At 41.8% G+C, this 27,679-nt stretch overlaps 4 protein-coding genes across 5 annotated transcripts; 1 reads left to right on the top strand and 3 right to left on the bottom strand.

The window, feature by feature from the left end:
* The first annotated feature begins 61 nt into the window (after positions 1-61).
* Positions 62-1,647, top strand: LOC112874349 (auxin-induced protein X15-like). The gene is made up of 2 exons (XM_025937630.1): positions 62-682; positions 857-1,647. Exon 2 carries the CDS (start codon positions 917-919, stop codon positions 1,292-1,294), a length of 378 nt encoding a protein of 125 aa, XP_025793415.1. The 5' UTR covers positions 62-682; positions 857-916; the 3' UTR covers positions 1,295-1,647.
* Positions 1,648-2,703: 1,056 nt separating this feature from the next.
* Positions 2,704-3,641, bottom strand: LOC112876758 (auxin-induced protein X10A-like). The gene has a single exon (XM_025940939.1). The coding sequence runs from the start codon at positions 3,431-3,433 to the stop codon at positions 3,011-3,013; it is 423 nt and encodes a 140-aa protein (XP_025796724.1). The 5' UTR covers positions 3,434-3,641; the 3' UTR covers positions 2,704-3,010.
* Positions 3,642-4,722: 1,081 nt separating this feature from the next.
* Positions 4,723-13,187, bottom strand: LOC112886451. 2 transcript variants are annotated; one of them, XM_025952390.1, is made up of 20 exons: positions 13,008-13,187; positions 12,634-12,851; positions 12,162-12,236; positions 11,946-12,061; positions 11,658-11,772; positions 11,440-11,568; positions 10,846-10,893; positions 10,327-10,523; positions 10,054-10,250; positions 9,670-9,953; positions 9,306-9,455; positions 8,768-9,208; positions 8,460-8,609; positions 7,201-7,276; positions 6,977-7,104; positions 6,374-6,565; positions 6,142-6,279; positions 5,945-6,061; positions 5,404-5,619; positions 4,723-5,275 (listed from the first exon to the last, which is right to left on the bottom strand). In XM_025952390.1, exons 2-20 carry the CDS (start codon positions 12,787-12,789, stop codon positions 5,114-5,116), a joined length of 3,087 nt encoding a protein of 1,028 aa, XP_025808175.1. In that variant the 5' UTR covers positions 12,790-12,851; positions 13,008-13,187; the 3' UTR covers positions 4,723-5,113. The 2 variants fall into 2 exon arrangements, with proteins under 2 accessions (XP_025808175.1, XP_025808252.1); XM_025952467.1 differs by lacking the exons at positions 12,162-12,236; positions 12,634-12,851; positions 13,008-13,187 and having other exon boundaries at positions 5,927-6,061; positions 9,670-9,971; positions 11,658-11,777.
* A 422-nt stretch (positions 13,188-13,609) lies between these two features.
* Positions 13,610-27,365, bottom strand: LOC112888895 (nuclear pore complex protein NUP160). The gene is made up of 27 exons (XM_025955278.1): positions 27,073-27,365; positions 26,660-26,792; positions 26,303-26,567; positions 26,113-26,173; positions 25,704-25,855; positions 25,061-25,143; positions 24,262-24,366; positions 23,914-24,011; positions 23,110-23,230; positions 22,365-22,547; positions 22,077-22,269; positions 21,421-21,989; positions 20,675-20,837; positions 19,284-19,546; positions 18,974-19,161; positions 17,872-17,942; positions 17,449-17,792; positions 16,656-16,724; positions 16,220-16,529; positions 16,001-16,132; positions 15,789-15,894; positions 15,594-15,659; positions 15,380-15,518; positions 14,557-14,664; positions 14,316-14,462; positions 14,061-14,234; positions 13,610-13,980 (listed from the first exon to the last, which is right to left on the bottom strand). The coding sequence occupies exons 1-27, from the start codon at positions 27,270-27,272 to the stop codon at positions 13,918-13,920; spliced, it is 4,506 nt and encodes a 1,501-aa protein (XP_025811063.1). The 5' UTR covers positions 27,273-27,365; the 3' UTR covers positions 13,610-13,917.
* Positions 27,366-27,679: the final 314 nt, after the last annotated feature.

The raw sequence follows: 27,679 nt of genomic DNA, 5'->3' as shown, positions 1-27,679 counted from the left end.
ATCATTGTGAATGATTAGTACCAGAAAGAAAACTGAGGAATAAACAATGTGAAACCGTGTATATACAATTGTCTGAGAACCTTCCGTTTCATAGTCAAACACCAGAACTTGCAGTGGTAGTTTGGGATGCCACCTAAAGCTAGGACTAGAGGCGTCCTTCTCCAATCCATGAACTGTCAATTGGTTTGCAGCAATGATGAGGTTGAAGCAAATCATTCATGGTAGTTGTTCAGATAAGCAGACTAGAGTTGGTGCTGATTACAAACATCTGGGCCCTTTGCTCATCATTAGCAGTGGGGGAATCTTTCATCAGTTGGATCGCACTTGCATTCTTCAGAAGTTAGTCAGGGTTTTGACATGACATGGAAAGAACGACTTTCTTTTTAGAAAAAGGTACAATTTCTGTGTATAAAATTCAGGGAATCTTTAAGCAATTTCACACTTAACTGGCTATTAGCTTATTATTATTTTTGTTCAGGAAATATTTCTGAAATCTGCATGGTGATATTGATGTGACTAAGTTTTCTATGTTCTTCCATGTAAGCACATTCCAAAGTAATGAAGTATGATGTCACCGATGAAAGCAGCTGAGGGCTTCAGATGCAGAAATCAGAATGTCACACTGTACATGTTTAACCGGACAGTACAATCAGAATACTCTCATCAGCTGCTGCTGCCACAGGTGCTCGTCGTTTCCTTTTCTGCTTTAATTAATGTCAGAACAGCAGCATAAAAAATAGTGCTCTCAGACTTAAACAAAGCATCGTATCAAGCCACTGATTAGTACATTCAAACTAACCCGATGAACACGCTAAGCCATGCTTAGACACTGATCCAACCTCCTATATATTGGCAGTTGCACCCAGCAAGGGGAGCAGAAACCAGGGGCAGAGATAGGTAGCTACCTAGACTGACAATGGGGGAGCAAGGCAGGTCAAGCAGCAACAAGATCAGAGACATTGTGAGGCTGCAACAGCTTCTCAAGAAGTGGAAGCGGCTTGCACTCTCACCAAAAGCCGGCAAGAGCAACGGCAGCCATGGCGTTCCCAAGGGGTTTTTCGCGGTGTGCGTCGGCGAGGAGATGAAGAGGTTTGTGATCCCCACGGAATACCTGGGCCACTGGGCATTTGAGGAGCTCCTGAAGGAGGCAGAGGAGGAGTTCGGGTTCCGACATGAAGGGGCTCTGAGGATCCCCTGTGATGTTGAGGTGTTTGAGGGCATCCTGCGGCTGGTGGGCAGGAAGGAGGAGGCAGTTTGCTACTGTTCTTCAGAACCTGGGATCTTGTGCAGATGATGAGTTTCTTTTTCAACATTTCCTATTTTTCCATTCTTGGTTCTTGGCGTTCCATGGAGAAGAGATGAGGAAGAATCCGCAAATTGATGGGATTTGCAAATTTATACGGGAGGATTAAACAAGGGTTTCACATTCTTTTTGTGTAAAGATTTTAAAATGAAGGATCTGCGCCAAGGAGATTGGGTAAAAGTCTCCTTTTCAAGAATTCTTTTTCCATCATGTTCTTTGTACTTTTAACTTTCCTTTTAATTGTTCAGAAGTTAAACAATGTTCTTGCACGCTATTTTTGAGTGTAATATGTACTTGTGCCTCAATGAAGTAAACACTACCACTGTATTTCTAATATATATGAACACAACTGATGCACCTTGTTCAACCTCTGCAATGAATGAGTTGGCAGCTCTCATGTGTCATTCCGTCCTGAAATTCTTTGCGTGTATCCAAATATTCAATTTAGTTCAGTGCTGAAAAAAAAAGACAGAAAAAGTTCAGTCTCGACTACCAAGAATCCTACAGGGAAGTCAATGTTTTGCCTCAAAGAGTGCTGTACCTTTGGATACTATAACTTAGTATACCTCTCTCTTGCTAAGGACCTGTTCGTTTGCTACCCTCTAAACTTCAGACGCATCACATCAAAGAGAATATTGCTATTTAGAAGTATTAAATAAAATCTGTTTATAAAATTTTTTGCACAGCTGGGTGCTAATTCGCGAGACAAATTTAATGAGCCTAATTAATCCATAATTTGCCACAGTGATGCTACAGTAATCATCCGCTAATCATGGACTAATATATCTCATTAGATTCGTCTCGCGAATTAGCACTGGGGTTCTGCAATTAGTTTTGTAATTAGACTTTATTTAATACTTCTAAATGATAAGATTCTCTTTGATGTGACCCCTCTAAACTTTAGACCCCAGAAAACGAACACAGCCTAAATTGCCTCTTGACACGTATGCTCCCTTGATTACCTTAATCCCCTCTGCTAAAACAATAGATGCTACATATTTCCCTAAACAAGGTGATGCTACGCCCCAGCACATTCTTTAATCTTAAACTATGTTACCTAGAGATATGGAAGAGAGTTCCAGATCAAAAGAAATAGGCCGTACGGTTACACATGGCTTGAGCACTAGATCACAAGAGCATGAGATCTTCTTCAAATGTATTGCGACTGATAGACATATCGTATTCGTCACCAGCTAATCCAACCCTGCCAGCTCAAAGAATATATCTTGTTGCGAACTGGAACTGGAGAGCAGAAGATCTTTGCCATTCTGTTCTCTGATCAAATCTGGACAGTATTTCAACAGATAACCAAATACAGTGAAAGTGGCACCTGGAGAAAACCAGAGAAATACAAAGAAGGAATTTTTCGTTTTCTATTTCATGTTAATTTTTTTCTCAAATACGTAGAAGAGTTGGGTATCTTTATATTAAGAAGAAATAGAGTCTGTTACACAACACGAGTCCTGCTCGTCAGGATCCAGAAACTCAGACTGAGCTGATCCGGTAGAAAACGGTTTCAAGATTACTCCACAGATTATGTAGCTAATGCCTAATGAGGTATAGCATAATAGAAACCAAAGGGTGCTTCCACTGATTTGAGTTAATCAGGTCAGTTTGAGATCAGATGAAAATAATCCTTTGCTTTCTTCACGATCTTGATTTCCAAGACTGGAATTCTGCACGCATGGCTGCCCGGCTTCTAGCTTGCTACAACGACCAGGCCTTGGGCAATTTGGCCGCCGCCGTGCCGACCCTGCCGGGCCGCCGTCGCCGGCGTGCCGCAACAGCGTCCTCGAGCGCGGCGACGGTGGCCTCGAAGTCCTCCTCGCGGCACGGGATGCGGATGCCGCCGGCCTGCGCGAAGCCGAACTCCTCGGCGGCGCGCTCCATGAGGTCCCGGAACGCCGGCTGGCGGAGGTAGCTCGTCGGCACCACGAACCGCCGCGCCTCCGCGCCCACGTACACCGCGAAGTACCCCCTGGGCACCCCCGCCAGCTCGTCGCCGGCGTCGAGCAGCGCGGCGCTCGGGCTCTCCCCGCCGTAAGTAGTCTGATCCCCCCGCTGCGCCACCTGCTGCTGCTTCCTCCCGTGGAGCCTCGGCGCCCGGAAGTAGCCCTTCATCGCCATCATCTGTTCGATCCACAACAAGATCGCTGCTCGTCTAGCTCGAGATGGCGTAATCCAGCACCCGGATGATCGAGTTCTTTGTGATCGATCGACTCGGCACTCCTGAATCGATCTTTCTCGCCCAAGAACCAAAGCCTTCTCTTGGTGTTGAGGGGCGAGAGCGAGACGGGGAGAAGAGAGGAGAGGGGAGGGGAGGGATCAAAGCAATGTGAGTGCCTTGGGCCTTGGGGTGTAGTTGCATCGTGCAGCACGCGTAAATCATGGCCGCCGGTTGGTTGGGCGCGCGTCCTCTCGCTGGCAGGTGGGCCCGGCATCGGTGCGGCAGTTGGTGGGGTGCGGCTGTCAGTGTCCAACTGTCCCAATGCGGAGGCCCGCACGTACGACCCGATCAGAAGATGAGCAGGAGCACATAGCAGCGTAGCAGAAGAGTGAAGAGCATCCCTAACAAGACTCTTTATATGTTAATAAAGACTCTTTATATCGTTCTTAGTTTACAGGAATAGAGATTTTGGTGAAAAACTACTCTCCAATAGAAAATAACTTTTTCTCAAATAAGAGAGTAAGTTTTAAAAAGTCTCTTGCAGATGTACTAAGGAGCCCTCGCTTGAGGATTATCGAGAACGACGCATAGAAGCCATCGAACATAGTGAGGCGATGGCATGATGACGGATGGAGGTAGAGGACGAGAAGGAAATACTTAGCGGGTGTTTGGTTCCTGACGGCTAAAGTTTAGCCATGTCACATCAAATAAAATCTTATCATTTAGAAGTATTAAATAAAATCTAATTACAGAACTTCTGGACTAATTCGTAAGATGAATGTAATAAGTATATTAATCCATGATTAGCGGATGGTTACTGTGGCATCACTGTTGCAAATTATGGATTAATTAGACTTATTAAATTCGTTTCGCGAATTAGCACTTATATGTGAAAAAAAAAATTAGGCAAATTTTACTTAATATTGATAAGATTCTTTTTGACATGACGAAGCTAAAAAAATAATATCTTAGTTTTCTTTTCCGGGGTATGGTACGGACGCACGGAGTACGGATGGTACTAGGAGAGTAGGACTACGTGGCCGGCCACCTCCCGTCTTGGTTCTTGACCCGGCCTAATTTTCATCGGAGAATACGGACGGTTCCCACTTCTCTGAACCTTCCAGGTCTCAACAGCTTCTCGATCTGAACCTGATCGTCGTCAAGTAGAGAGCGTTTGCATTCGTGCCTTGGATTGACCTCTGAATTATGAATTGGTGAGACGCAAGTGGTGACACCACGACGTTTTAATTCATTTAGTCTAGCGGTATTTTCTCAGCTTTGAAATCCAAATTAGTTCGATCAAAACAGTTTTTGGATCGACCCAGCAAGAAAACAAAACCTCATCCCTGACCATTCTGCATGATATCATAAAAACAAAAACTCCGCATGTAACGCTCTTGTTTAGATTGTACGGTCGAGGCGGGCAGCTTTCTTTTACAAATACAGCAACGACCATGAACGCGATGAGTTGCGTGTGCCCCTTTTCGCTTTTCTTTTTTTCCCCACAAGTCACACGGATACGGCCGTACGGCAGGTCTGCAGCAGAATGGCGACTTTGGCCTGTTACCCATCAGCTGTAAACTCAGTATCCACACTGTTGCGTATGCCTTCAGTTACGAGGCGGGGTTTCTGCAGGCGAAGAATCAGCAGCCAGCAGCCTTGAGGAAGTTGTCGTACGGGCTCGACGCCGGCAGCCTCAGTAGCTGCTGCCGGACGCCACCATCAGTCTGTGGCTCACCGCCGCCGGCAGTCATGCTCTGCGGGTAGCCATCCAGGATCTGCTGGAGGAACGGGTTCGTCGTGTTCTGAAAACAAAACGGCAATAGTCAGCCTCCATACCGGCCAGCCCGTACCTTGAAATTTTTCGGTCCCGATTTATGATTATGCATCGGTGAAAGGTAAACTGCGAGCTCGAAATCAAATTGATCCGCACCTGCTTGTTAGAGGCATAGCCTGCTTCGATGTGGTTAACCTGGTAGTTCGTCACAATGGACGCTTGCCTGCTGTGCTTGAAGCTCATGAGGACAGACATCTTGTGGTGCTTTCCCATTGAAATGGCCTCGCAGTGGCTAGTCATCTCCTGGAATGGGATGTCCCGGGCCGCTGGTACTGAGCATCTTTGGGTCTGAGATGATGTGTCATTGACCACCTGTAATATGTACATATGGCGGTATAAATTGACCCAGCAATCATACCACACGAATGGTTTATTATAATTTTTTTGGTAGAGAAAATTCCTCGCCATTCAAAGTACTACTGCTTAGTAAAAGAATGAAATGGCGTATTTGGAGTAAACAATAGTAAAAGCAAAAATGCCAATACTTAGTCCTAGTTTAGCTATGTAACTTTTAGCTCACTGGGCACGTGAAAAGCTGCAGCCTATAAACATGATCATATCAAGTTCTCAACTAGTTAAATAAACAAAGAGAGAGGAGGTTTGTTGTGATCACAATGACCTGAGAGAAAGAACATACTGTTTCTAGAAGTTCATCAATACTCAACAGGTTTGTTGTGATCACAGGGACACCTGGTGTAGTTGCAGAGACTTCCGTAAACGTATAGTTGTCATTTGTCACATCGATAAGTTCAGCCTGCTCAAATTTACCATGTACTTTAGGACGGAAAAAAGAAAGTGGGAGAAATATATAGGTGATATGTCATATGTGTATACCTCTTGATAGTTGGTATCATCATCATACCTTGACTCTGAATTCTTGCCGGGCGATTCAAAAAAGTGAGCACTAGTTGGACACATGTCATCAGGAGAGAAGTCACTTAGCAGTTGACTTCTTATATTTTCCAACTCTGACTGCAAAATTTGTGAGGAAGGTTCATCAAGGCATTGCATGGAATTCAGTTCAGGAAATTCAAGAAATGCTTATACAGAATGGATGGAAAATTACATCTGGTATATCTGCTATGGAATTCATAATCGTGGAGACCATGGATTCTCGAGAGTTTCTCTCTGTTAGTTCTACTGCTGAAAGAGACCTCAAGGCACTTTCATTGTCCTCTATTGAGCCATAGGATATTTCTTGATAATCCTTCACAACCTGAAGTTTGTTGTCATGTACTAAACGAAGGAATGGATCCATCTACAACAGTTGCCATACATAAAGCTTAGCAATTTATATGATAATAAAAAAGGAAGCACAGGCAGCAACAAAAATGATTTGAAGAACAGTAATACAAAATTAACTCATTAATCCTATAATGTACCGCCCTCAAAAAAAAATCCTATAATGTAGCCATAATATGTTTTGCATCTACAGCAAAAATAATTGGTGCAACTGGAAAGCAATTGGTGAATGAACTACAAGATGCTCCATAAATTTTCGTTCATTTGATGAAAGCATGTTCACTTTTGGGCATTATTCGGCTAGCCATGTGCTGAGGTGCAGTGGTATTTGTTATGTGTTAACATTCACAACACACATGATATACTGGACTCTACCAAGAACAAGAAGACTTGGAGTGGTGAAGGAGTGGAATTTGACGAGACATACCGTTCCATCACTGAGCATTGATCTACAAATTGGCAAAAGAGGTGCTATGTTGAAAGCTCTTGAAGCAAAAACAATCATCGATGTAGCCAGAGTAAACAAGGACCGACGGCGAGATGGTGACAATGAATCTAAACAAGAATAAAATAGTTAGGTAATTCATCAGACAAATAAACCTGTATGTAATTTGGCAACTGCAAGGCAAATGATAAGTAATGTATCCTCACCTGTTCTTCCAAATGAATGGCTCATTAAAGAAAATGCAATCTGAAAACTGGGAGCAAGACCCTCAAAAATTGATGCCTGGAAGAGGAAATGGGGAAAAATAGTAACAACAACAACAACAACAACAACAACAACTTAGCCTTTTGTCCCAAGCAAGTTGGGGTAGGCTAGAGATGAAACCCACAGAAAACAAGAATAAGAAACACAAAAAGCGCACAAGCCAAAGGAAGAGTTAGGGGTTAAACAAAAAGTAACAAAGGTCACGGTTCAGGTACGTTAATTGCTAATCTCCAAGCGCTCCTATCCATAACTAATTCCTTAGCGATATTCCACTCCTTAAGGTCTCTCTTGACCGTCTCGTCCCAAGTTAGTCTAGGTCTACCTGTACCTCTCCTTACATTATCGCCCCGCTTTAAAACTCCACTACGCACCGGCGCCTCGGGAGGCCTCCGTTGTACATGTCCAAACCATCTCAACCAATGTTGAATCAACTTCTCCTCGATAGGTGCCACCCCGACCCTATCTTGAATCTCTTCGTTCCGGACTCTATCCCTTCTTGTATGCCCGCAGAACCAACGCAGCATATGCATCTCTGCTACACTCAGTTGCTGGACATGTCGCCTTTTTGTAGGCCAACATTCAGCACCGTATAGCATCGCCGTCCTATAGACCTTACCTTTTAGCTTCTGTGGCACCTTCTTGTCACAGAGGACGCCAGAAGCCTGCCGCCACTTCAACCAACCGGCTGAAATTCTATGCCTAACATCTTCATCAATGTCTCCATCTTTCTGAAGCATTGATCCTAGATACCGAAAAGTATCCTTCTTGGCCACCACTTAACTTCGAGGCTAACGTTCCCATCCTCATGCCTAGTCGGGCTAAAGTCGCACATCATATACTCGGTCTTGGTCCTACTCAGTCTGAACCCCCTCGACTCTAACGTGTATCTCCACAGCTCTAACTTCATATTAACCCCTGCCCTACTCTCGTCAACTAGCACCACATCATTAGCAAAGAGCATACACCAAGGGATATCCCTTGGTGTATGCTCTGAGTGATGATTATTCCAAATGAGTAAACAATAAACTGTATATGTGTGGAGAACGTTATAAAAGGTAGTACGAAAACAAGAGTAAAGAATAAACTGTATGAGAATGGTCGAGCATGATACTATACGATATCATCCCTTTTACAGGAAAAAAGGTTGGCAGGAAAATAGAAATTTTCTGCAAAACAGATGACAGCTCATAAATAGAAGTACCTTTGATCCTAGAAATAATAGAAGCAAACAATAAGTATGAGCAATAGCTTCATAATTTCGAGGAGTATTTTTTGGAGAGATCGCTTGAGCCCAGATAGATGAGAGCAGAAGTGCAGCCTGATGACCGCTTAGTCTTAACACAGTTGGTTCCTGAAAGTATCGAAAAGTTCATAAAAAGATGTGAATAGAAGCAAAGCTTTGCTCAAATTTTACTAGCCTGTATACTGTTGAGCACAAGGTTCAACATGTTAAGACTTTTTTTGTGAGGGGAATGGACAGGTGAACAGGTTGCACATTGCAGAACATACTGTTTCATTGGTTGCCTCAGTCAACGAGATTAGGCTTTCCTTTAAGGATGTTGAAGAATATTTTTGAGACGCTGAAGAAACTTTGAGGCTGTGTCTCAAACTTTGTGAGCCTTGCAAGTCATTGGGAGTAGCAGTTTCATCATCAATACCATGCAAAATTCTGTTCATGATTCCTTCATGTATATTTTCTCTAAAGGAGTTCTTCTCCCATCTCAACTTATCAAACAAAGCAGCCGACGATGAGAAGACAGATACAGCCCTCGAGAGTGTCCTCTGAACCTCATGCTTTCTACGCTGATCTGGGGATTTCAAATTGGGGAAGGGAGAAACAGAAGATGGGACAATGACAACAGAAAATATGCGGTGTGCAGCAACACGTGTTTCATGATCAGGGTGAACCATTGCTAAAAGTAATTGATGAAAAAGCGCTTCTGGGAATACCTGACAAGTATGGCAGAGAATAAGTTGTTATAAAGAACATACACTATGTGTTGCTGTTAAAATTAATTCAAAATTAGTATGTGTTCCAACAGCATACCTTGTTCTTATACGACAAATTTGGTATAGAAGCAATTATTTGAGCCGTGCGATAAACAGCAGAGGTAGTTGCTATAGCAACAAGAGGAGTGCGTGATATGTTCTCTAGCATCACAGACATCATGTCAAGAACTGGTCCAGCATCACCTACCTGATCAATAACACCAGCTGAGTTGTGGGCTCCTATGAACTATAAGTGTAGGTTCCATGTATAATCATAATAATATTATGCAGACCAAGCTAAGAGGTAAGAAGCATTATATTAGCAGCATCAAATTTGCAAGGGAAGGAAAGGTAAGGACATAAGGTAAAAAAAAACATTAAGTGGCACATCACTGGTAAGTTTGAATTGGAGGGAAATTAACCTTCTTCGACAGCTGGACTATGCACTCATCAAAAGCCTTCCGGAGTTTGTCATTCCACTTTACCACCTCCAAATCTTTGCTGCCAAGAGCAACATGCAGTGTCTTTTTCATATGCCTCACAAGATCACTTATAGCACCAATGGTTGCTGTTGAAGCTTGAGCTCTTGATTGTTCTGCAAGAGCAGATATCACTTCCACAATGCTGAGTTGCATCTCAGGTTGGTTCAGTATGGCTTTGTGTTCAAGATGCTTTACTACTGGTATCATCAGATTAATGTTTTTCCCTGCAAAGCCAGTTATAGCTAAATAAATGAAGTAGCCATGTTAATGCCGATTGCCAAAGGTCTACTTTCAGTTGTCTTCAAAAATATGCAAATAGAGCACCTGAGTTTTCCATGAACATTTGCATGTCCAATAGAACACAAAGTGCAAGACCATTCTTGGATGACCATGAATTAGTATAATCGAAGTGGCGAAATAGGGAATCCATAACACGGCGGAATGTGGTTGCCTCCCTGGACAGCGTGGCCATGTTATGCACACAGATCCTTGACCAAAAATAAGGACCTTTGGCGTCTTCCCTATAAGACAGGAGTCAGTTAAGAACTGCACAAGAAGAGGAAATTACAAATTTAGGTTAAAATAAGATTATATTACATAGGCAGATGAATTCCACAATTATCACCAACTATGCTCTTCCAAGTAGGTATCTTAGAGATGGCAAATGGAGATGGAGAGGCATGACCCTCTATTTTAAGGACTTCTTCCACCCACTGACCACATGGATTTTCAATGGCTCTATTGTCCTTTTGCACCTTTTCAGGCTCATAGCTTTCCAGTACTGCTTGGACAACCTGTCAATTGCAGTGAACATAAGGACAGAAGTTTGAGAGCACAATATATTTGCACGAAAAATTCTCATAGTCACAACAGAAAACATCTAGTTAAAAAAATATAGAAGCAAAAATAGTATTATATGTAGCATAGGTATTGTACTACAGCTGTGAAAAAAACTTGAGCAGATCTGCATAAAGCAACCTCTTTTCTAGACTGTACAGTGTCTGACCGCAATATGTGAGCAAACATCTAACGTTGAGAAAATAATGATAGTCTGAAGTTTCAAAGACACAGATAAGTAAAACACAGCATCTACAAGAACTACTACATGATACTTACATTATCAAACTCGGATGAGATATGAGAATGCTCACCCATGAACCAGACCTGTTCAGCATATAAGATGAAGGATAAGTGAGCATTGGAGCATATTTGATCTGCAGTTTGCATTGCTTTGGAACTATATGTATTGTAATAAGAATGCAAAATAAAACCAAAAGTCTAACTTAGACATACACACAAAGTTACTCAGCATGACCCTATTATTGGCAGTGAAATACATATTACAGCCTTGCAGGATCACAAAATCCAAGGTGATAAACTACTACGAATTTCTAATTGGAGTTCTTAGCCAGTTTTAGAAGCACTGTACAAATATGGAACTGCATGTATATATCCATGAACAGTTGCTACGCTAACGGCTCTATATATTGCTTTAAGAATCACACCTAATTGTGATGAGAATCATCATAATAAGTTTGAATGAGCTATACTTTTAACACTGCAAGCAGCTTTGCCAAATCGTAGCTTCAGTGACAACTACTTTATGTTGTTTGATTCCAAGCTAAAACAGCATCTAATATGGCTTGGTGAGAACATACTAACACAGAATATTGTGCAGGTGACTTACAATAAAGAGATTGCAGGGCTTACCATAGCAGAAAGAGATTGCAGGGCTGCTGCACGGAGTGCATTAGCCTTCTCATCCTCCCGTACTACTTGAGAAAGTTTGCAGAGTCTTGGAACAAGTTCTTCCAAATTGAACTGATATGTACCATCCACCTGGAACCAACTCAGAATTCAGTGACTGATCAAGATTGAAATAGCACCACGAGTATAGAAAGACATCCACTGCTTACTGAATTGGGTACCTGAGTGACAACAAAATCAAACAAGGTTTCACAGCCGATGATGCTCATGTCATCCTGCCTTGATTGATCCAAAAGTGTGTGTATGATGTTTAATAAGCTACTAGCAAGTAACGGTCTGCACTGAGAAAATTAACTTTCTGATTTACAAGTTACAACCATTTGAAATGAACTTGCAGCATGCAAATACAGAAGCTATATTCTATTTTGAAAGCCAAACATCAAGCTGTTCTTCTTTAGGATGAGATAGATCTGACACATTGTAAACTGAACGTGAAAATCAAAACTCACATCTGTTCTTTACAAGATACCAATAGCCTGCGGTATATTAGCACAATTACTTTTGCATAGCCATACTGCTCACGTCTTAACTCCTTGTAACACCTTTGCTCCAAGTAATCCGTGATCTGCACAGACACGGTATGCAAGAGAAAGCAAGTCAACTGGAAGCAATGGATCGTGTGCAATCTCTGTAGGACACTTAAGGTGGAAGGAACACACCCCCACCTTTGGCACGCGATGAGGGTTTCTAGCAACATACTCACACAGTTTCCCAATCCTCCTCTCATTTGGTTCATCTTCCTGCAGTGCGTGATGAATTAAGTCATGTTTTCACTTTTCAGATAATCAAAATAAATCACCACCAAATGTAATTCATACCCATCTATCTTCATTTGAGAACTATGACCGGGGGGAACCTAGTTATGTGAGGAAACCGAAAGAGATTATCATGGCATCACCATCTCCCTATTGTGGAGAGTTAGTGAATGATCAAGAGATTCATGATGGAGACATGTTAGTCAAAGTCAAACCAGGGCACTAAACAGCTCATAACTGGTAATGCCACATTTGCTTCTATTTGTATGTGAAAGGTGGAACTAAGACAGCCTTGTGTGCCACCAGGGAATGCAGTTGATGCCGAGTAAACAGAACCATGGAACTAGCCTAAGCAGACGTGCGGAAGAAGGGAACCGCTAACCTGTGCCGAGGGGAAGATGTCGGCGATGATCTTCTTGTAGCGCTTGACGGGCTGCCTGGAGCGGGCGCGCAGCGAAGGGCAGAGGTAGCAGAGCCCGCCGCACGCCGGCAGCACCTTCCTCGACACCACCCCCGACACCGCGCCGTTGAGCCCCATCCCCGGCCCTCCTGCTCGCCGGAAACACCCCCCGCCCGCCGCCGCCTCCTCCCCGCCTCAGCCTGCAGCGTGCCCGTGGAGGCGCACGCGAAATGTGTTAGCTAGCAACCCCGCACCGCCAGTGGACGAGCCGAATCGAACTGGCACCACCACCTGATCGGATCAGAGTACCAGACAACCGGGGGCGTCGCGTGGCGACTGGCGAGGAGAGGGGTTACCTGCGCCTAGCTCGCGGGCAGGACTGGTGCGAGTTGACGCAGCCGCCGCCGCCGCCGCCGCTTCCGACCTGCCTGCTTGCCTCCCCGTCGCGCCCGCGGCGGCGGAATGGGAGGGCGGCGAGGCGGGCAAGAGGTGGGGGGCGACGCGCGCGCACGCACCAGCGGGGTTTGGCTCGGTTCCGGGGGTGATGAATCGAATTGAATTGGCGTGGGTGGGTGGGTGGGGTGGGGGAAGCAACGCGACGCAACGGCCCGGCCCGTGGTTCGCGCTCGTTTCAGCGTGCGGCACACGGTCCCACCCTGTCAGCCAGAGCCAAGAGGTGGCCGCCGACCTTCCGCATGTGACATGACTGGAAGCAGGAAAAAGTTTAGTACCCGTCACATGAACATTAATTAAAAAAATTAAATATAAACTAATGATAAAATTAATAGAGACTAATTCACTCATGAGATGGATTTATTAAATCTAATTGGTTCATATCCAAACATCCAATGTGACGACATCCTCCCATTTTTTTTTCTATACAAATTCTCTTGTTTTTTTCCCCTACTACTACTCGTGCCGGCCCTGCTTGTCGCAAAATGTTACGGACCGAGCAGGCTCCAATTGGCGCAATCCCACTGCGGCCGTCGCCATTGGCCATTGCTATTCCGAACGACGACAGCGATATACCGGCACTATAAAAGCGCTGGTAGAAATAATGGGGGTCACAACATCTACAAATGGAACTCGAACACGTTATCGGAACCTCCATGTTGAAGTTTCAGCACGAGCAATTTGTTTTCCGAGACGCACGAGTCACTCGATAGACAGCTAAACATACAAACAATTACGTACAAGATTCAAGCGTGACACATCGTTCTCTCATCTCTACATCACGGACCAGCACCAACACGATCTCAGCTTGCTCTAGGCCTCCATCCCCTGCCCAACTCCAACTGAGGACAGCACGTCCTCCGAGTCAACCACCACCTGGAATGGTGGAGCAACAAGAACGGAATCAGCATCAAACAGTTACGCACAACAGAACGCGGTTTGCATGTGGCACTAACCTGCTGCAGGTGGCTCATCAGGGCTCCGTGCAGCAGCTTCTTGAGCCGGTCGCACTGATCCACGCTGTGGCCGGCGTGTTGCATCTCCCCTAGCTGGCACCACAGCCTCTCGAAGGCGGTGTAGGGGAACCAAGCCGCCGACACCTTTTTGCGGTGGAGGACGTCCGCTGGCCTCTGCAAATGGTTTCCAAGGATTTATATGTTATTAAGATTATATTTGATGTGATCTTGAATTTGGGTATTTCGGCTCATTACTGATGATGCGAACGACTCCAAATACTCCAGCAGCAAGTTGGTTGCTTCTGCATGCCGGCCGTAGTTTATGTAGAGTCTGAATAAGGCAGCAGGATCTGCCTCTTTCCCGGACATGCCCCATGAGATCCTGCTCCCTGCCTTGCTGGTCTGAAAACAAAGTGTAGCAGCCAAACCAACGGTCGATCAGCAAACCATGTAATTAACCAACAGAGCTAGTAGATGCTATTGATCAGAGGGTCACCTTGAACATCTGAACCAACCAAAGAGGTAGCTCAATCTTGGGATCAGTATAAAGAAGCGTCTCGGCAACGATGACTGGCAATCTAGGATGCAGATCATTGTATTTCTCCTGAAAAAGGGAATAGAAGTATTGACACACGATAAAACTACTATTTGCAATTCATAGAGACCAGCTAGAATTTAGACTAGCATGTTGAACACGTGTCGGCTATCATTGTTGGGAATGCAGAGAAAATATCAAACACTCCATACATTAATATGTAGAAAAGCCATGCCTCTTTAGTTGGACTTTCTCTAGTTTGGAGACTTTCTCAGAGTATGGCTTAATCTAGTTTCAAGGGTAATACAAATACTTCAATTTCAATAGATAGAGCTTCAAATTCAAACTCCAATATTGATGCGGCATAACAGTGCTTGCTGACAGAACTATTTTAATTTGAGCCTCCGCCAGCCCCCAGATTCAGCTGCATACACCCCCGCACCTAATAGGTCTATCTGCTACTCAGGAAGTAGAAATCATCGACTGATAATCAGATAAAGATGAACAAAAAGACTGGTCATAAAACACATCACATAGTTGCAGGACCCAAAATGTTAGGACTCATTCCTATAGAACCAGTACCAGGGGGTCAAAAAGGATAAGTTTCATATGTTTGATACTGTTAACTGCCTCTCAACTCTCACTCACGAGGTCAACAGTAAAGAATAGTTCAACACAGTATTCTGGAGATTCACAACTTCGACAAATGTAATAAAAGAAGCCCATTCAAATAAGCACTGACGATGGTTAAACTTAAGACAGCAAAAATAGAAAAGGCACATACCATAAATAGTTCAAGGGTTTCCCAGTGGCAGCTTCCCTGCAGCTGTTGGGTCACAGCAATACTCTTAGCGTTACCATCCCATGCATCATCCTCAGATGAAGGCAACAGCAGCAGTTGTCGACTGTCAGTCAAATTTCCCCTGTAATTAGGTTACAACATCTCACGTCAGTAATCAACACTATTACTTGTTAGTACAATAACCTACGCAACATACCCTGATTTATCTGATCTGTTTGGGCAGCACTGTTGCGCAATGGCTGAAAATACACGCTCCAATTCCCTACAACGGAACAATTGAAACAATAGCTACAGTCAGATCGATGCAGAGACCAGAACTAGCGCATGACAAACAACAAACCATTAATACAAGACTACAGGTAAAAAAAACGAATAAGAAAATCCAGTCCACCTTTTCATTCCAGACTCCTTCCAAAATTTGAGCACGATTGTGAAGGCCAGATCATACAATTTCTCATCTATAAGAATATCCACCAGGGACTCAATAGATTGGCTTTCTGCGGTCACACAAAAACAGATTTTGGTGTTAATTCTCAAAGATTGTTGAGACATTGATCTTTATAAATTAAAGTAATAGGGTCTTACGAGTAGGTTTGGACATACCTGAAAAATTGAATGTTGATTTCACAGTGCTGAGCATATACTGAGCTTTTGTTAATGTGTATTCCTTTTCAAGGATTTCAACATCAACACAAAATTGCAATCTAGAAAGCTCAGAATCTGTGCCAAAAGCCGCTGGAAATGGAGAATAAAGTTAAATCAAGCATATTGCTGTGCAATGCTACAAATCAAATAGCAGTTAAAAAGTCTGACAAGACATACAGTTCTCCATCAAAAGATTCCGAGGCCTTTTACTTGGAGAAATTTGATCATCAGCTTCACAAACAGAATCGAGCCATGCAAATGAGGGATCAACAAGCTGCAATGCGTTGATAGCAGCAGATAAAGCATGCAACTTCTCTTGCAACACGTGAGGAAGTTGACGGCTGCCACCTGCATTACCCTCTCTATTCAATCTAACAAAGTACCTGTACATGTATGCAGCTGCCTTCCTCCAATTGTTCCTATACGCTTCAAATGAATAAAGAACCTTATAGATATTCGGCCTAGAAGATAGATCTGAGCGCTCAGCCTGTGAAACCAAAAATAAGATCGATATGGCAGGAAGCAATAGACGCAAAGATTTGGCTATTCTGATAAAAGGGTTGGGGGTGTGTGTGTGTGGGGGGGGGGGGGGGGGGGGTAGGGAGGGAGAAACCTTCCAGAACAGTTCTTGCTCCACTTTCTCTACCAAACTAGTGAATGGAATCTCTCCGTTGCAAAGAACCTATTTCCACAGACAAGAGTCAATTTTAAGCTCCAATCAAGCAGCAACCATCCCTTGCATAAAATGAAAAGGAAAGCAACTGGATAGCATGAACACAGACAACATTGATTTATATGGTTTTTAGTTCATGATGCCTAGAGGAAATCCTGCAAGATTGGTCAACATGTCTTGCATACAATTAATGAGCTCATGATGTTTAGAGGAAAGGAAAGCCTGCTAGATTGGTCGACGTGTCTTGCATAGTCAGAAAAAAAATGCTCAAACACAATAAAAGCATCCAAGTCAAATGATTTTAGGCAATAACAGTTAGAGGAGCCAGCTTGACCCGTTAACAATACCTTGCATACAATGGAAATTAAAATAATTGAAATAGCTAACACAGAAAATGGCACAATTATGATTTTTTCTAACAATAGAACAACATCCTGAGCTGTAAGAATCCCAATGTAAAAATACCAAAAATTTAGAACACAATCAAGTGTGTTAGATCATGCCAACAACCAAGCTAGTAGTCCTAAAGTACCTAGTTGCCGTGTAAACATGTATCATGACCACTACCTATAACACTTTCTAGAATCACCCACCCACCTAGCACCTAATTGTTGCCTAGGCATTACAGCCTACCCTAAAACACTGAATATGTACATGAACATAGCCGATAAAATGGTAATTACAATTGCATGTGGTGACGAATAAGGGGAAATAAGCAACTTAATATGCCAACCTTTGTCTCCCCAAGCTCACAAAGAACTATGATGAAACGCCTCAAACAGATATATTTGCTATCATCATCAGGGTTTGAGATAATTGCACAATATGCATCTCGAAAGTGTTTCATATCTAAGCTGTACTTGAATACATTAGCCCATAGTCGTCCTTTAATCATTGCTGCAGTCTCTGGAAGGCTCTCCGCTTCAGTTCCATTATCCAAATCAAAGATGTCATCAACTTGTTCAAGAGCAGCAAGAGCAAACTGGCATGCCCCCTCGCTCATGGAGTGCTGCTCAAAGATTTGCATTGCCCACTCGTAGTAATGAAGTCTCCACAAAGAAATAGATCTGCATTCCCCTGAAGAAAAGCTAAACAGTTAGAATATAAATTAAATGGGGTATATATACAGCAAGCAAAGGTAGGAGGAGGATGTCACCAGAAACTTGAAAGCCTGTTTCCAATGAAAAGTTCTGTAAAGCCTTTGGAGCTTCATGCCCGGATGCAGCTCTGTTTTCCAAAGTACATGTCAAGTTAACACCAGAGAAAGAGCCAACTGGTAGCCCATTATTATCACAAAAGAGACTAGCAATATTTAAAAAGAACCAGATAATGAGACAAGTATAAGCATCCAAGTATTTTATAAGTAGATTTTTAAGCCTTTCAGGATAACATCCTTATTGAGTTATGCATTTGTACCCCCACTCCTCCAAAGAGTAAACTAAAACATTCCTGCAGTTTTTTATCTTAAGGTAAGTTTAACAGTGAGATACCTTTGATCTGATAGAAGAAACTAACAGATGGTACTGCCTCAGTTCTGAACTAAATTTCACAGAACCCAGGGAACTAGATAACTAAAATTAAATGAAGTGACTCTTACCAGAAAATGGTAACTTAAAATCATTGAATTGCTTGTTTGACAATCCCTTACCTGATGATAGCAAGCATGCCAGTTACTTGTTGTTTCTAAATCCCCTTCCTTTTCAAAGCACAAGAAACCAAATGCTACAGGTCAAGATGAGTTGTTCCGTGTCACTACTTCGTAAGGGGTGTACTGGATTTGTGCTTACAATTCTATAAATTTTGAGAGTTTGCAAACCACGTATCAGACTAATTGCAAGGTGTAGTACGAGATTTATGACCTCCAGGTTACCGATGAGGTACTGTTCTTCCATCGTAGTTCCATTCAAAAACATAACAATATTGTACGTAGATTTAGGATTAAGGTTGGAGAACCATGTGTTTTCGGTTATCACTATCATGTAAGTTAAATCAACCAAAAGTTTTGAACCTAAACAGCAGAATAAACTAGAACTAGATCAAGTGCCTGGTTAGTTAGGCTTCTAAATAACGGACAGCAACACTGATGCAATCCTTTTATATTCAATAGCTCACTAACATGTGTTTATGTAATTGTATAGGAGCAAAATAAAAAAATTAAATTATTGCTGCCCCCAATCGCTAAAGACGGTTTCCAGAAATGTGCCATTTGGTAATCAATAAGGCTCATTGCACAAGTTCAAATAGTGAAAAGGTAGTACCTGAAAAAGCATCGGATAGCATCATGAACCTTGGATTCTCTCAAAACTGTATTTGCTTCATCATGTGCAAGCATCAGAAGGCAAAATCCATTGAGATGAAGATATGCTGAACATGCAGTATCTGCATCCGGACCAGCACGGGATACTTTCTCATTGTTCAAGTATGTTTCCAGAATTCCCAACAGATTCTATAAGAGAGAAAAATGAGGATAAGGAGAGCTTATCTGATATAGTGTATAAATAAAGCAACATCAAATAAAATCAAAATATGTTTGTAATAAATTTTAAAGCACAAAACAAATATTTGTACCTGAGCAGCTTCATATTGACCATGGCGGATGAGAATTGCTGATAGATTAATTGTGGAACCCAAGAAAGTCTGTACACACTCAAAATTTCTTCCACACAAAATCAAACTACTAAACCTCCTTACGAGATTGATTACTTCCACTGGACTAGGAAAACAAGGTGACATAACATCCCCTTCAGGAGATTTTGGAAAATCAAGTAAACAAGCCAATGTAAAATCAGAGCAGCCAAGCTTTCTGTGCAAAGACAGCTCATCTACTTTACCTGTAAAAAGAGAAGTAACAATAAACAGTTTTTTTAGAACAGCATGCACGAACAAGCTTCAAAGATTTATATAAAAGAATCAACATTGAGAGTTATAAGCAACTGTTATCTACTTGCAGAACATAATCAGCTACCAGAAAATCATAAACAGCGAGGTACAGTGTACAGACTGATGAGATATAGAAAATTTCACATCTACTTTCTTAGACGTTTACCAACATGGTCAAGTTTTGATTGTATATTTGTGATATGCAAGATAGTAGTTATCCAAATGTAGAGTTTGCCAACTGTTGCAGAACACGTAAATAAATGTGCCATCCTATTCATTTCACCATTTACAATCTGTCATAGTTGTCCATGAAGGACCACAAATTCCAGCATGTTTTGTTTTTTTCCTTGCTCACCCTGCCTAGCCTTGCTAGATTGCTAGTGAAAGACAGGAGGAGGCCAAATTTGGCTATCCCTCAGAAACAAAGAAAATTATAGCTCAGTCCTGGGAGGGCAAGAAAACAACACATGGCTCTAATTTTGCCCAGAACAGTAAATTGGGGCAAGCTGAATAATGACAATCAGTTGCCAATAAGCTACTGAAATTTAGGCTCTTTGCTCTGAATTAGAAAATGAGCTGAACTCTGTCCTCTACAATCAGAGGCAAGACACCGCCATACCCTTGTTCTTAATATTTTTGCAGTTGAACAAAGTATTAGATATGCATTACTAACATAAAGACCTTACATTTAATGCAATAATAGAAGGAATAAAAACTAGTGAATGCGAAGTTAAGAACACATTCTTTGAGCTCTCTCACACAAGCGTATGTGAACCTGTTTGGAGGCTTTGTAGGAGCTTGTACAGTTTGTTCAGATTCACAAAAACACAAGAATCCAGGGTACGCATTGTCCTGTGGAACATACTAGAAATGATCGCACAAGTGTCCCCAAAATACAAAATCTTATGCATGCCATTACAAAACACCAAACCAACAGATGGTCCTTTGGTATGGACTCATTATATAGCATCATTAAACAGAGGAAAATAAGACACTAAAGGCAGTGGCAGGATGCCCACTCAAAATATGCATATAGACAACACAGGTAAGATACAGTCATATCTTTAGGCAATCATTACCAAGCTGAAGAGAAGAAAGTTGATAACTGAAATCTTCGATGGTTGGTGGCGAGGTAGGTGAGATTCCTACAAAGTGGAGAACAATCCACTGTCCCAGTATGTCTTGAATCATTGGGAACAGCTTCAGTTTTATTCTGGCAACATCACTTTGCAACAAGGCGACCTGATTCAGAAATTACTATTATATCAAAGAAAGAAACCAAAATAATATATACTATTGAAGAACAACCATATAAGTGATGCTGGGGACTCATTAATTTACAATTTTACAACCCACAAGAAAAGGCGTAAAGGGTTAGGAAAAAGACATTGTCACTTAATATTTGCACATGGAATTAAATTTTTTAGCCCACAGACCTAAGGCCGCTATAATGAAGTTATTTTGAGAGGATGTGTAAAAATAGCAAATATTCACCTAGATGATTGTTAGACCATAGCAATTCTTGGTAGTTAGCCATATGGTATGTGCACAAGATTGGCTCACCAACCAAAATTCATTGCTATTTAACTTTCCAGTTGCAATATCACAAAGAGCAATGCAACATCCCAGTATTTGAATAAGTTCGTGACAGTTCTGACCAGCTATTGCAAGTTACAGTTGAGACAAGGAGGCAAGTAAGCTCATGAAGGCCAAAAATGTGTATCTTTAGCTATGTGACAGTCGTGTGTAGTTGGTAGAGGAAGCAAAATTGAAGGCACGCAAAACAGCAGACAGAAATATCAAAAGTCAAAAAGGTATAGCATACCTGCCCACCAACACCAACAAGATAACTCATGAACAGAAACAGATCAAAAGCACACTCATACATGGTCCTTGCAACCTGTGAAGTAGCCTGGACTAGTAACATGGAATTAACATTACAAACTCTCTTTGATTCATAGTCTTGTACGTTGATGTTTGTGTTCAAACACTTCATAAACTTCTCGATCACATCAAATACCACCGACCAGGATGTGGATCTTGATTGCAACTTATGAAAAGACAGTAACATCTCAACAGAAAATTTCCTTTGACTTTTGTGAGCTGCCTGCCTTCTTTCTACATAAGCATCCGTTCCAAGTAATGTAATGAGGGATGAGGATGATTGAGGACTAAAACCAGTCTCTAGAATCTTTACTATCTGCGAAGCAATTTCATCAGATGATATAACAGAACTGATTAGGGACTCGTAATATATTGCCGTGGAAGATCTCCCCAGCAGATGGTGTATATGGCCCATGAATCTAAGGACTTCATTGAGGAGTTCAAAGTTAGATGTATCATCCAATAAGTTCATCCTTAGGTCATCAATATTGCGCAGTTCATCTGATGAACCTGAAATGTTAGGCTAGTCAGCATTGCGTAATTACTCTCAACTGATAAGCTGAAGCATTATTGGAAAATACTAGGACAGAAACAAACCATAAATAAGCATCTCCACACCCTCCAAACAACGGAACAGGGAAAATGAACCCTTCCTTATTAAACCAAACACTTCATTTTTAGTATCAAGAAGCAACCCATATGGCCTATTGTTACAGCACCAATTGTGGAGATATCGTGCACAGAATTTTTTCCAGTGATAAGCTGTAGCACTCGCTGTCTGTGAACTTCCCTAAAACCAAAATAAGTCTGGAGATTCAGCTATAAAGACGAACTAGAAATTGAAGCCTTAACAAAAGAAACGACAAAAGAAAAAAAAAAGATTACCTCTTGTTCTATAATGGATAATATCTCTTTTCGTAGCCCATTAGCTGTAAGTGACTGAAACTCAGAATCTGATAGAAACCTTTTGTGCTCTAATAAGGTTTCACGTAGAGCAGAACAGTGATTTACTCCTGGTTGAAGTAGCCTCCGCAGAAACATGGATGAAATAAAATTGAAAGCATGTTCCTACAGATACCAAAGATGTATAGATAGCTAAGGGAAATTGAAGTACTCTCCACAGTCACAAAACATACCAAAGTTGAGTTGAAATGCATGGAAGAGCTCTGAAATGCTAAACAATATATTCTGCAACAGTATAGAACTATATCATCTGAATAATATGATATTTCACTTGAAAAGATAGGTTTAAAATATGCTGATAAGACTAACCGTTGTGAAACTTATAAGATCAAAATGAGCCAACAGGCAAAGTGGAGGGATGAAATTGGTCACAACCCTAGATTAAAGAACTACGGAAATTACTACGAATATGCAACTATGAAGAGAAATGTATGACACTTGAGAATGATTATATTGCCCAAGAATTTCTGGAGTTTCAGTGACTAAGTGTATTGGAATTAAGCATTCGTCAGAAGATCACTCAATTTACCAGAGAAGATAACAAAAAAAAACTAACAGCAATGCAAAGTAGCAAGCTCAAGATTCAAGCTAATCATCAGAGAAACATATCTGTGTGTTCCAGATGAAATTAGAACTATGAACAAAATCAAAAGGAAAATACAGCTACCTTCAAGGAGGAGAACATTGAATCAGCTGTCCAAACCAAATCATCCAATGCATTGTCAGAACTTTGAAACAATTGCTCACTGATAGCATCTTCTTGTAGCACATAAGAGCAAATTTTCTTACTGCAATAGTTTACATTGTAAATAAAATTTGGCCAATCCATTAGCATTACTTGATATAATTTAGCCACCGTGTCCAGAATTTATATAAGAAAAGGAAATCAAATACTGACTATAGAATTTTGAGAAAAAGCACAGAGATAGATGACAAAAGGTGACAGATCCAACTATATCATGATGCAATCAAGTGATAAAATAACCGAAAATCAAGCGAAAGTGGTTAAGAAATTAACTATTCACTGGTTAATATGGGATGCATTTATGGGCTTGGTGGCGAATTCAACCCAGCAACAATTAACCCAATGTTTATACATGTGCACATCTGAATATTCCCCAAGAATTTACGGAAGTAGAATATGTTAGTGCATGCACGCTTACAAATTTATGTGCAGAAAGGTGATAATACATGTAATACAAATAAAAGTAGAAAAAACAAATCAAGACTGCTGTGTATTTTTGTACTAATATATGTTAGTTGACTTGCCTAGCACAGTTGATGGCATGTACTTACATAGTGATCAAGGTCATTAAAATAAGACAATTGATGCTATGTACTTACAGTGATCAAGGTCACTAAAATAAGAGGTGCTTGTTGCAACATAAGTTACGAAACAAATTACCAGTCAACCACTGGTTGAGGGATCGCAATGGAACATGGTGACAACAATTATGAGCAACGGACTTACGTTTCAATGTCATACTGTAATATTTCATACAGCATTGATCCAAATTCTTTAAGTATCCAAAGCTTGTTCATGCCTATTTTCAAGTCGACAAGCTTCCCCTGAGTAAGGACGTTGGAATATTAGCTAATGAGGGAAGATGTTTTTAACATGTAAGGATGATGCATCAATGTTGTTTTCCATAAAAATGCATAAAAATATAAAATATTTGGAAGTCCAGAATAACTATGATTAGCTCATTCATTTCAAATTACTTAAGTAGATGGAGATCTTATGAAAGTAAAGATTATTGATGCCAATGCCAATAAACTAAATAAAAATAAAAGCACATCACCCGCAGTAGCGCTTTACCTCCAGCAAAGGTATAGTAGAAATTGAAGGTTCAGGAGAGAACGGGAACTTTTCCCCAGCAGAAAAACTGAAGCCATACACAGCAACATGATCACAATCTTGAACCTTTAAAATGTAATAATGGTAACCAGTCAGCTATTTCCAGCAATAATGATGAAAAAAAATAACAGTTTTCATCACATTATGTCGTTATACAGTGGTGAACAATCCACAATAGAAAAAAAAAAATAGATTTCATGAAGTGACAAACATGAGCAGAAGCAAAGGATAGATCACCAGATCCAACATTTAAACATAAGATAGTCACCAGGTAAAGGCTATATAATCCGCAGCTAGTAAATATCACCATCTTATAAGCTGAGGGGACAACAATGCTTCACAGTAATTTATGTCACCAGTTCAATTTTAATACTATACCAACCAGGGCAAGCTCGAAATTAAGTCCACAACTGCCATAATCAATCTGCCCAACTCCTCTTTCTCAATAAGGTTAAAAATGTTTTCTTTATTCTCAATAACATTCAGATCATGTAGTTTACCAATGATGCTAGTCCCATCAAGTAAGAAAATAATGGCAAAGCATAGCTTGCGATTAGATTATTCTTGGTGCATAGTATGTATGGATACACTTCCTATTCACACTAAACCTAGAGTAGAGCATCCCCTTGCCATTTTCAAACAGTGGAGTTACCCAGTTACCTCTACAACCTTAGGTTCTGTTCTCATGCTGTATACATGTAGATTTTGTGAATGGCGAATGAGCAAGTAAATAACTGGTGAGACAACATTCTTGACATACCACAGTGTTCTGATGCAGAACTGCCAAAGATATCAGCTCTTTGTCATCATCAGCCTCACCAACCCATAGCCTGGACGGATGGCCTGATATAGAGAGATATTGTCAACAGTGTTGCCAAACAAAAGACAAAATTGCGGAGGCGGCAGCAATATTGCAATGCATTGACAAAGCACACCTGTTTATTCATGAAAATCAATAATCTTTATGCATCTCAAATTGCTCAACCAAACCCTTCCCTTGACTCTTAGAACTAGTGCAAACAAATGAAACCCCACATGTTAGCTACAATTGGCCCTAGCTGTACTTCTTTTCCACGTTCCAAAGCTACGTCACTGGGCTCACTGAAACAATCATGTACAGTACTACAGATAAAGCTATCATCAGCCGGTCAGCCCACCACAAAAAGTTATCAGTTGTCCAGTAACTAGTATAGACAATGGATGTCAACAACATGAGCAGATTGGATACAAGGCTGGAAGCAAAACTGACTTAAGGTTGTGATTGTGGCTTACACAAGTGTCACAGCGGCATTGCATGTATTGTAAATACAGCAACATTGCTTACAAAGAACCATAACATAATGATCAACATATCAGAAGGACAAGATCAAGAGGGTAGCAAGTAAAGAGAACATAGGCATTACCTTCAATATCATTTGAGTGAACATTATAGTTGAGAAGTTTCGTGTGATTATCCCATATGCGCAAATGTCCATCCAAATGAAGAACAAATAACAGGTCCCTTTCATTTACGATGGTTGCCACTATATCCTGCACAGGACCCACAGTTTTGGTTCTGCAAAATAATGTGGATAAATTTCATGCAAATAGATAAAAAATATGTAACATGAAATGTAGATCAACTAAAGAAGCTGTAAAATAAACTGGAACTCCATTCGCATATAGAAATATGCTACGCTGCAACTTGCAACAGCAAATGGAAGTGTCAATTGAGTCAACCAGTGTACGAACAATACACATGCAGTTCCTACTTCCTAGTTTATGCTACGCTAAGCTATGAATCATGTTTGCTTGGTATAAGCAAAGTAGTACCTTGAAATGAGAGTCCATAGACGCCCAATCCCAGCATCATCTCGCAGCTCATTCAAGAACCCTACAGTAGAAGACAATAACTGTCAGAAACCATGGGGAGAGCTACAGAAGGCCCCTAGTCCAATCACCTGGAGCACATTAAATCTGGAACAGTGAGTTTGCTTCTGTGAATTGATAGTAGAGGACATGCCTGGTGTGTTCGGAGCTAACTTGCCAAGACTGTAAGAACAGATGGACCCATCTTGCCGACCAATTACAAGACATCCTGGTTTTGCTGTTACCGCTGTAACCTTTGCACTCTGAGCATGAGTTTGGAGACTAAACTCAACTATATCATCCTGATGCAGTACTGAACCAGATAAGTATGAAGATGGGCTGCGTAAGTGGCACAAGAGCGCAACTCCAGAAACAGTAAGCACATATAACAGATATACAAGCTCTCCTTGTCTTCGACCCTGCATTGCCATACAAGTGATTAGCTAGTCTCTAAGGTTCCAGCAAGTTACTGAAAATAACAATTGGCATAAGATATGAGGAATGAGCCAACCTCTCGTTCACATAAAAAGGCAAATGGACATAGCGCCTCCTGGAAGACCAACCGCAGTCCAGAGCTAGGGAACTCCTTGGAAGCGCCAAGTTCGATGACCTCTAGCACATTTTGGTGTTCCTCGTGAATCCTCCTGTAAGACAGAAGCCATAAGCTCCCTTCAGAAAATTCCCACCTATTATGAACCTAGGGTTTCTCTGAACGTGGCAAGTACCACAGCAATACTGAGTGTGCGTTTATGTTCTAGTTCTAAAAGGATTCATCTCACAGAAACATGAGCACAAACAACTCTGAAGGCGCAAACTATACTCTAAGCTAAATCTAGTCTGATTGTTGAGCTAGCACAATGCACCACTCATCCGAACAGAATAACAATAGAGCTCGAAGAAGTGAGGAGAGGCCACAAAACGTACCACGAGAGGTAATACTGAGAATCTCCCGAAGGGATGATGTGGCACCCCGAGGCGGCGCGCGGGGGCACGCAGACGAAGGGATCGGCGGGACTAGCCGGCGCGGAGGAGGAGGGGACGGTGAGGTCGATCCACCGCAGCTTGTCGGAGCTGGGGATGGGGACCTCAGCGCCAACGATCCTTCGGGTAGCGGGGGCAGCCATGGCTGCCTCGCCGTCGCCGTCGGCGCCGGCGGCGGCCGCGGGAAGAAGGGTTTTGGAGAGAGTGGGTTTTGGGCGGCGATGTGGAGATTGGTTGGAGCGGGGCTCCTATATACATACCCACGAATGGTTAAGCCATATATCTTTAGAACTCACGAGAATCCAACTAAAAATGACCCATTCAACATTCAACTGAAAAAATGTTGGATAAATATTTTCAGAAATATTAAACCTCAACATTTTTCAAAAAAGTTGAACAAACATTTTCATATATTTTCAACATTTTTTAAAAAAAATCGCCGGCCGCTCCTTTGGCACCAGCAGCGCCGGAGCTCTGACGGGCCCAGCCTGCGCCGGGAGCGCGTCGTCCGGTGGCGGCGCGAGGCTGCGATGGGCCAGCCGGCGACAGA

This window comes from Panicum hallii, chromosome 1, assembly GCF_002211085.1.
Source record: "Panicum hallii strain FIL2 chromosome 1, PHallii_v3.1, whole genome shotgun sequence".
Lineage (NCBI taxonomy): Eukaryota > Viridiplantae > Streptophyta > Magnoliopsida > Poales > Poaceae > Panicum > Panicum hallii.
Note: the sequence above shows the minus strand (reverse complement) of the source record. Positions and strands in the feature narration are given on the sequence as shown.

Bases quoted from the DNA above. Each gene is read 5' to 3' on its own strand.
- LOC112874349 (XM_025937630.1), top strand. From the start codon at position 917: ATGGGGGAGCAAGGCAGGTCAAGCAGCAACAAGATCAGAGACATTGTG.
- LOC112876758 (XM_025940939.1), bottom strand. From the start codon at position 3,433: ATGATGGCGATGAAGGGCTACTTCCGGGCGCCGAGGCTCCACGGGAGG.
- LOC112886451 (XM_025952390.1), bottom strand. From the start codon at position 12,789: ATGGGGCTCAACGGCGCGGTGTCGGGGGTGGTGTCGAGGAAGGTGCTG. The intron at 10,524-10,845 runs GTAAGTATCATG...TGCAATTGACAG, and splicing joins TCTCATCCGAGTTTGATAAT to GTTGTCCAAGCAGTACTGGA. The intron at 6,062-6,141 runs GTATACACATAT...AAATTTGAGCAG, and splicing joins ATGATACCAACTATCAAGAG to GCTGAACTTATCGATGTGAC.
- LOC112888895 (XM_025955278.1), bottom strand. From the start codon at position 27,272: ATGGCTGCCCCCGCTACCCGAAGGATCGTTGGCGCTGAGGTCCCCATC. The intron at 24,367-25,060 runs GTATGTCAAGAA...TACATTTTAAAG, and splicing joins TTCTGCATCAGAACACTGTG to GTTCAAGATTGTGATCATGT. The intron at 15,660-15,788 runs GTGGACTGGATT...GTTCCGTTGTAG, and splicing joins AAGGAGTCTGGAATGAAAAG to GGAATTGGAGCGTGTATTTT.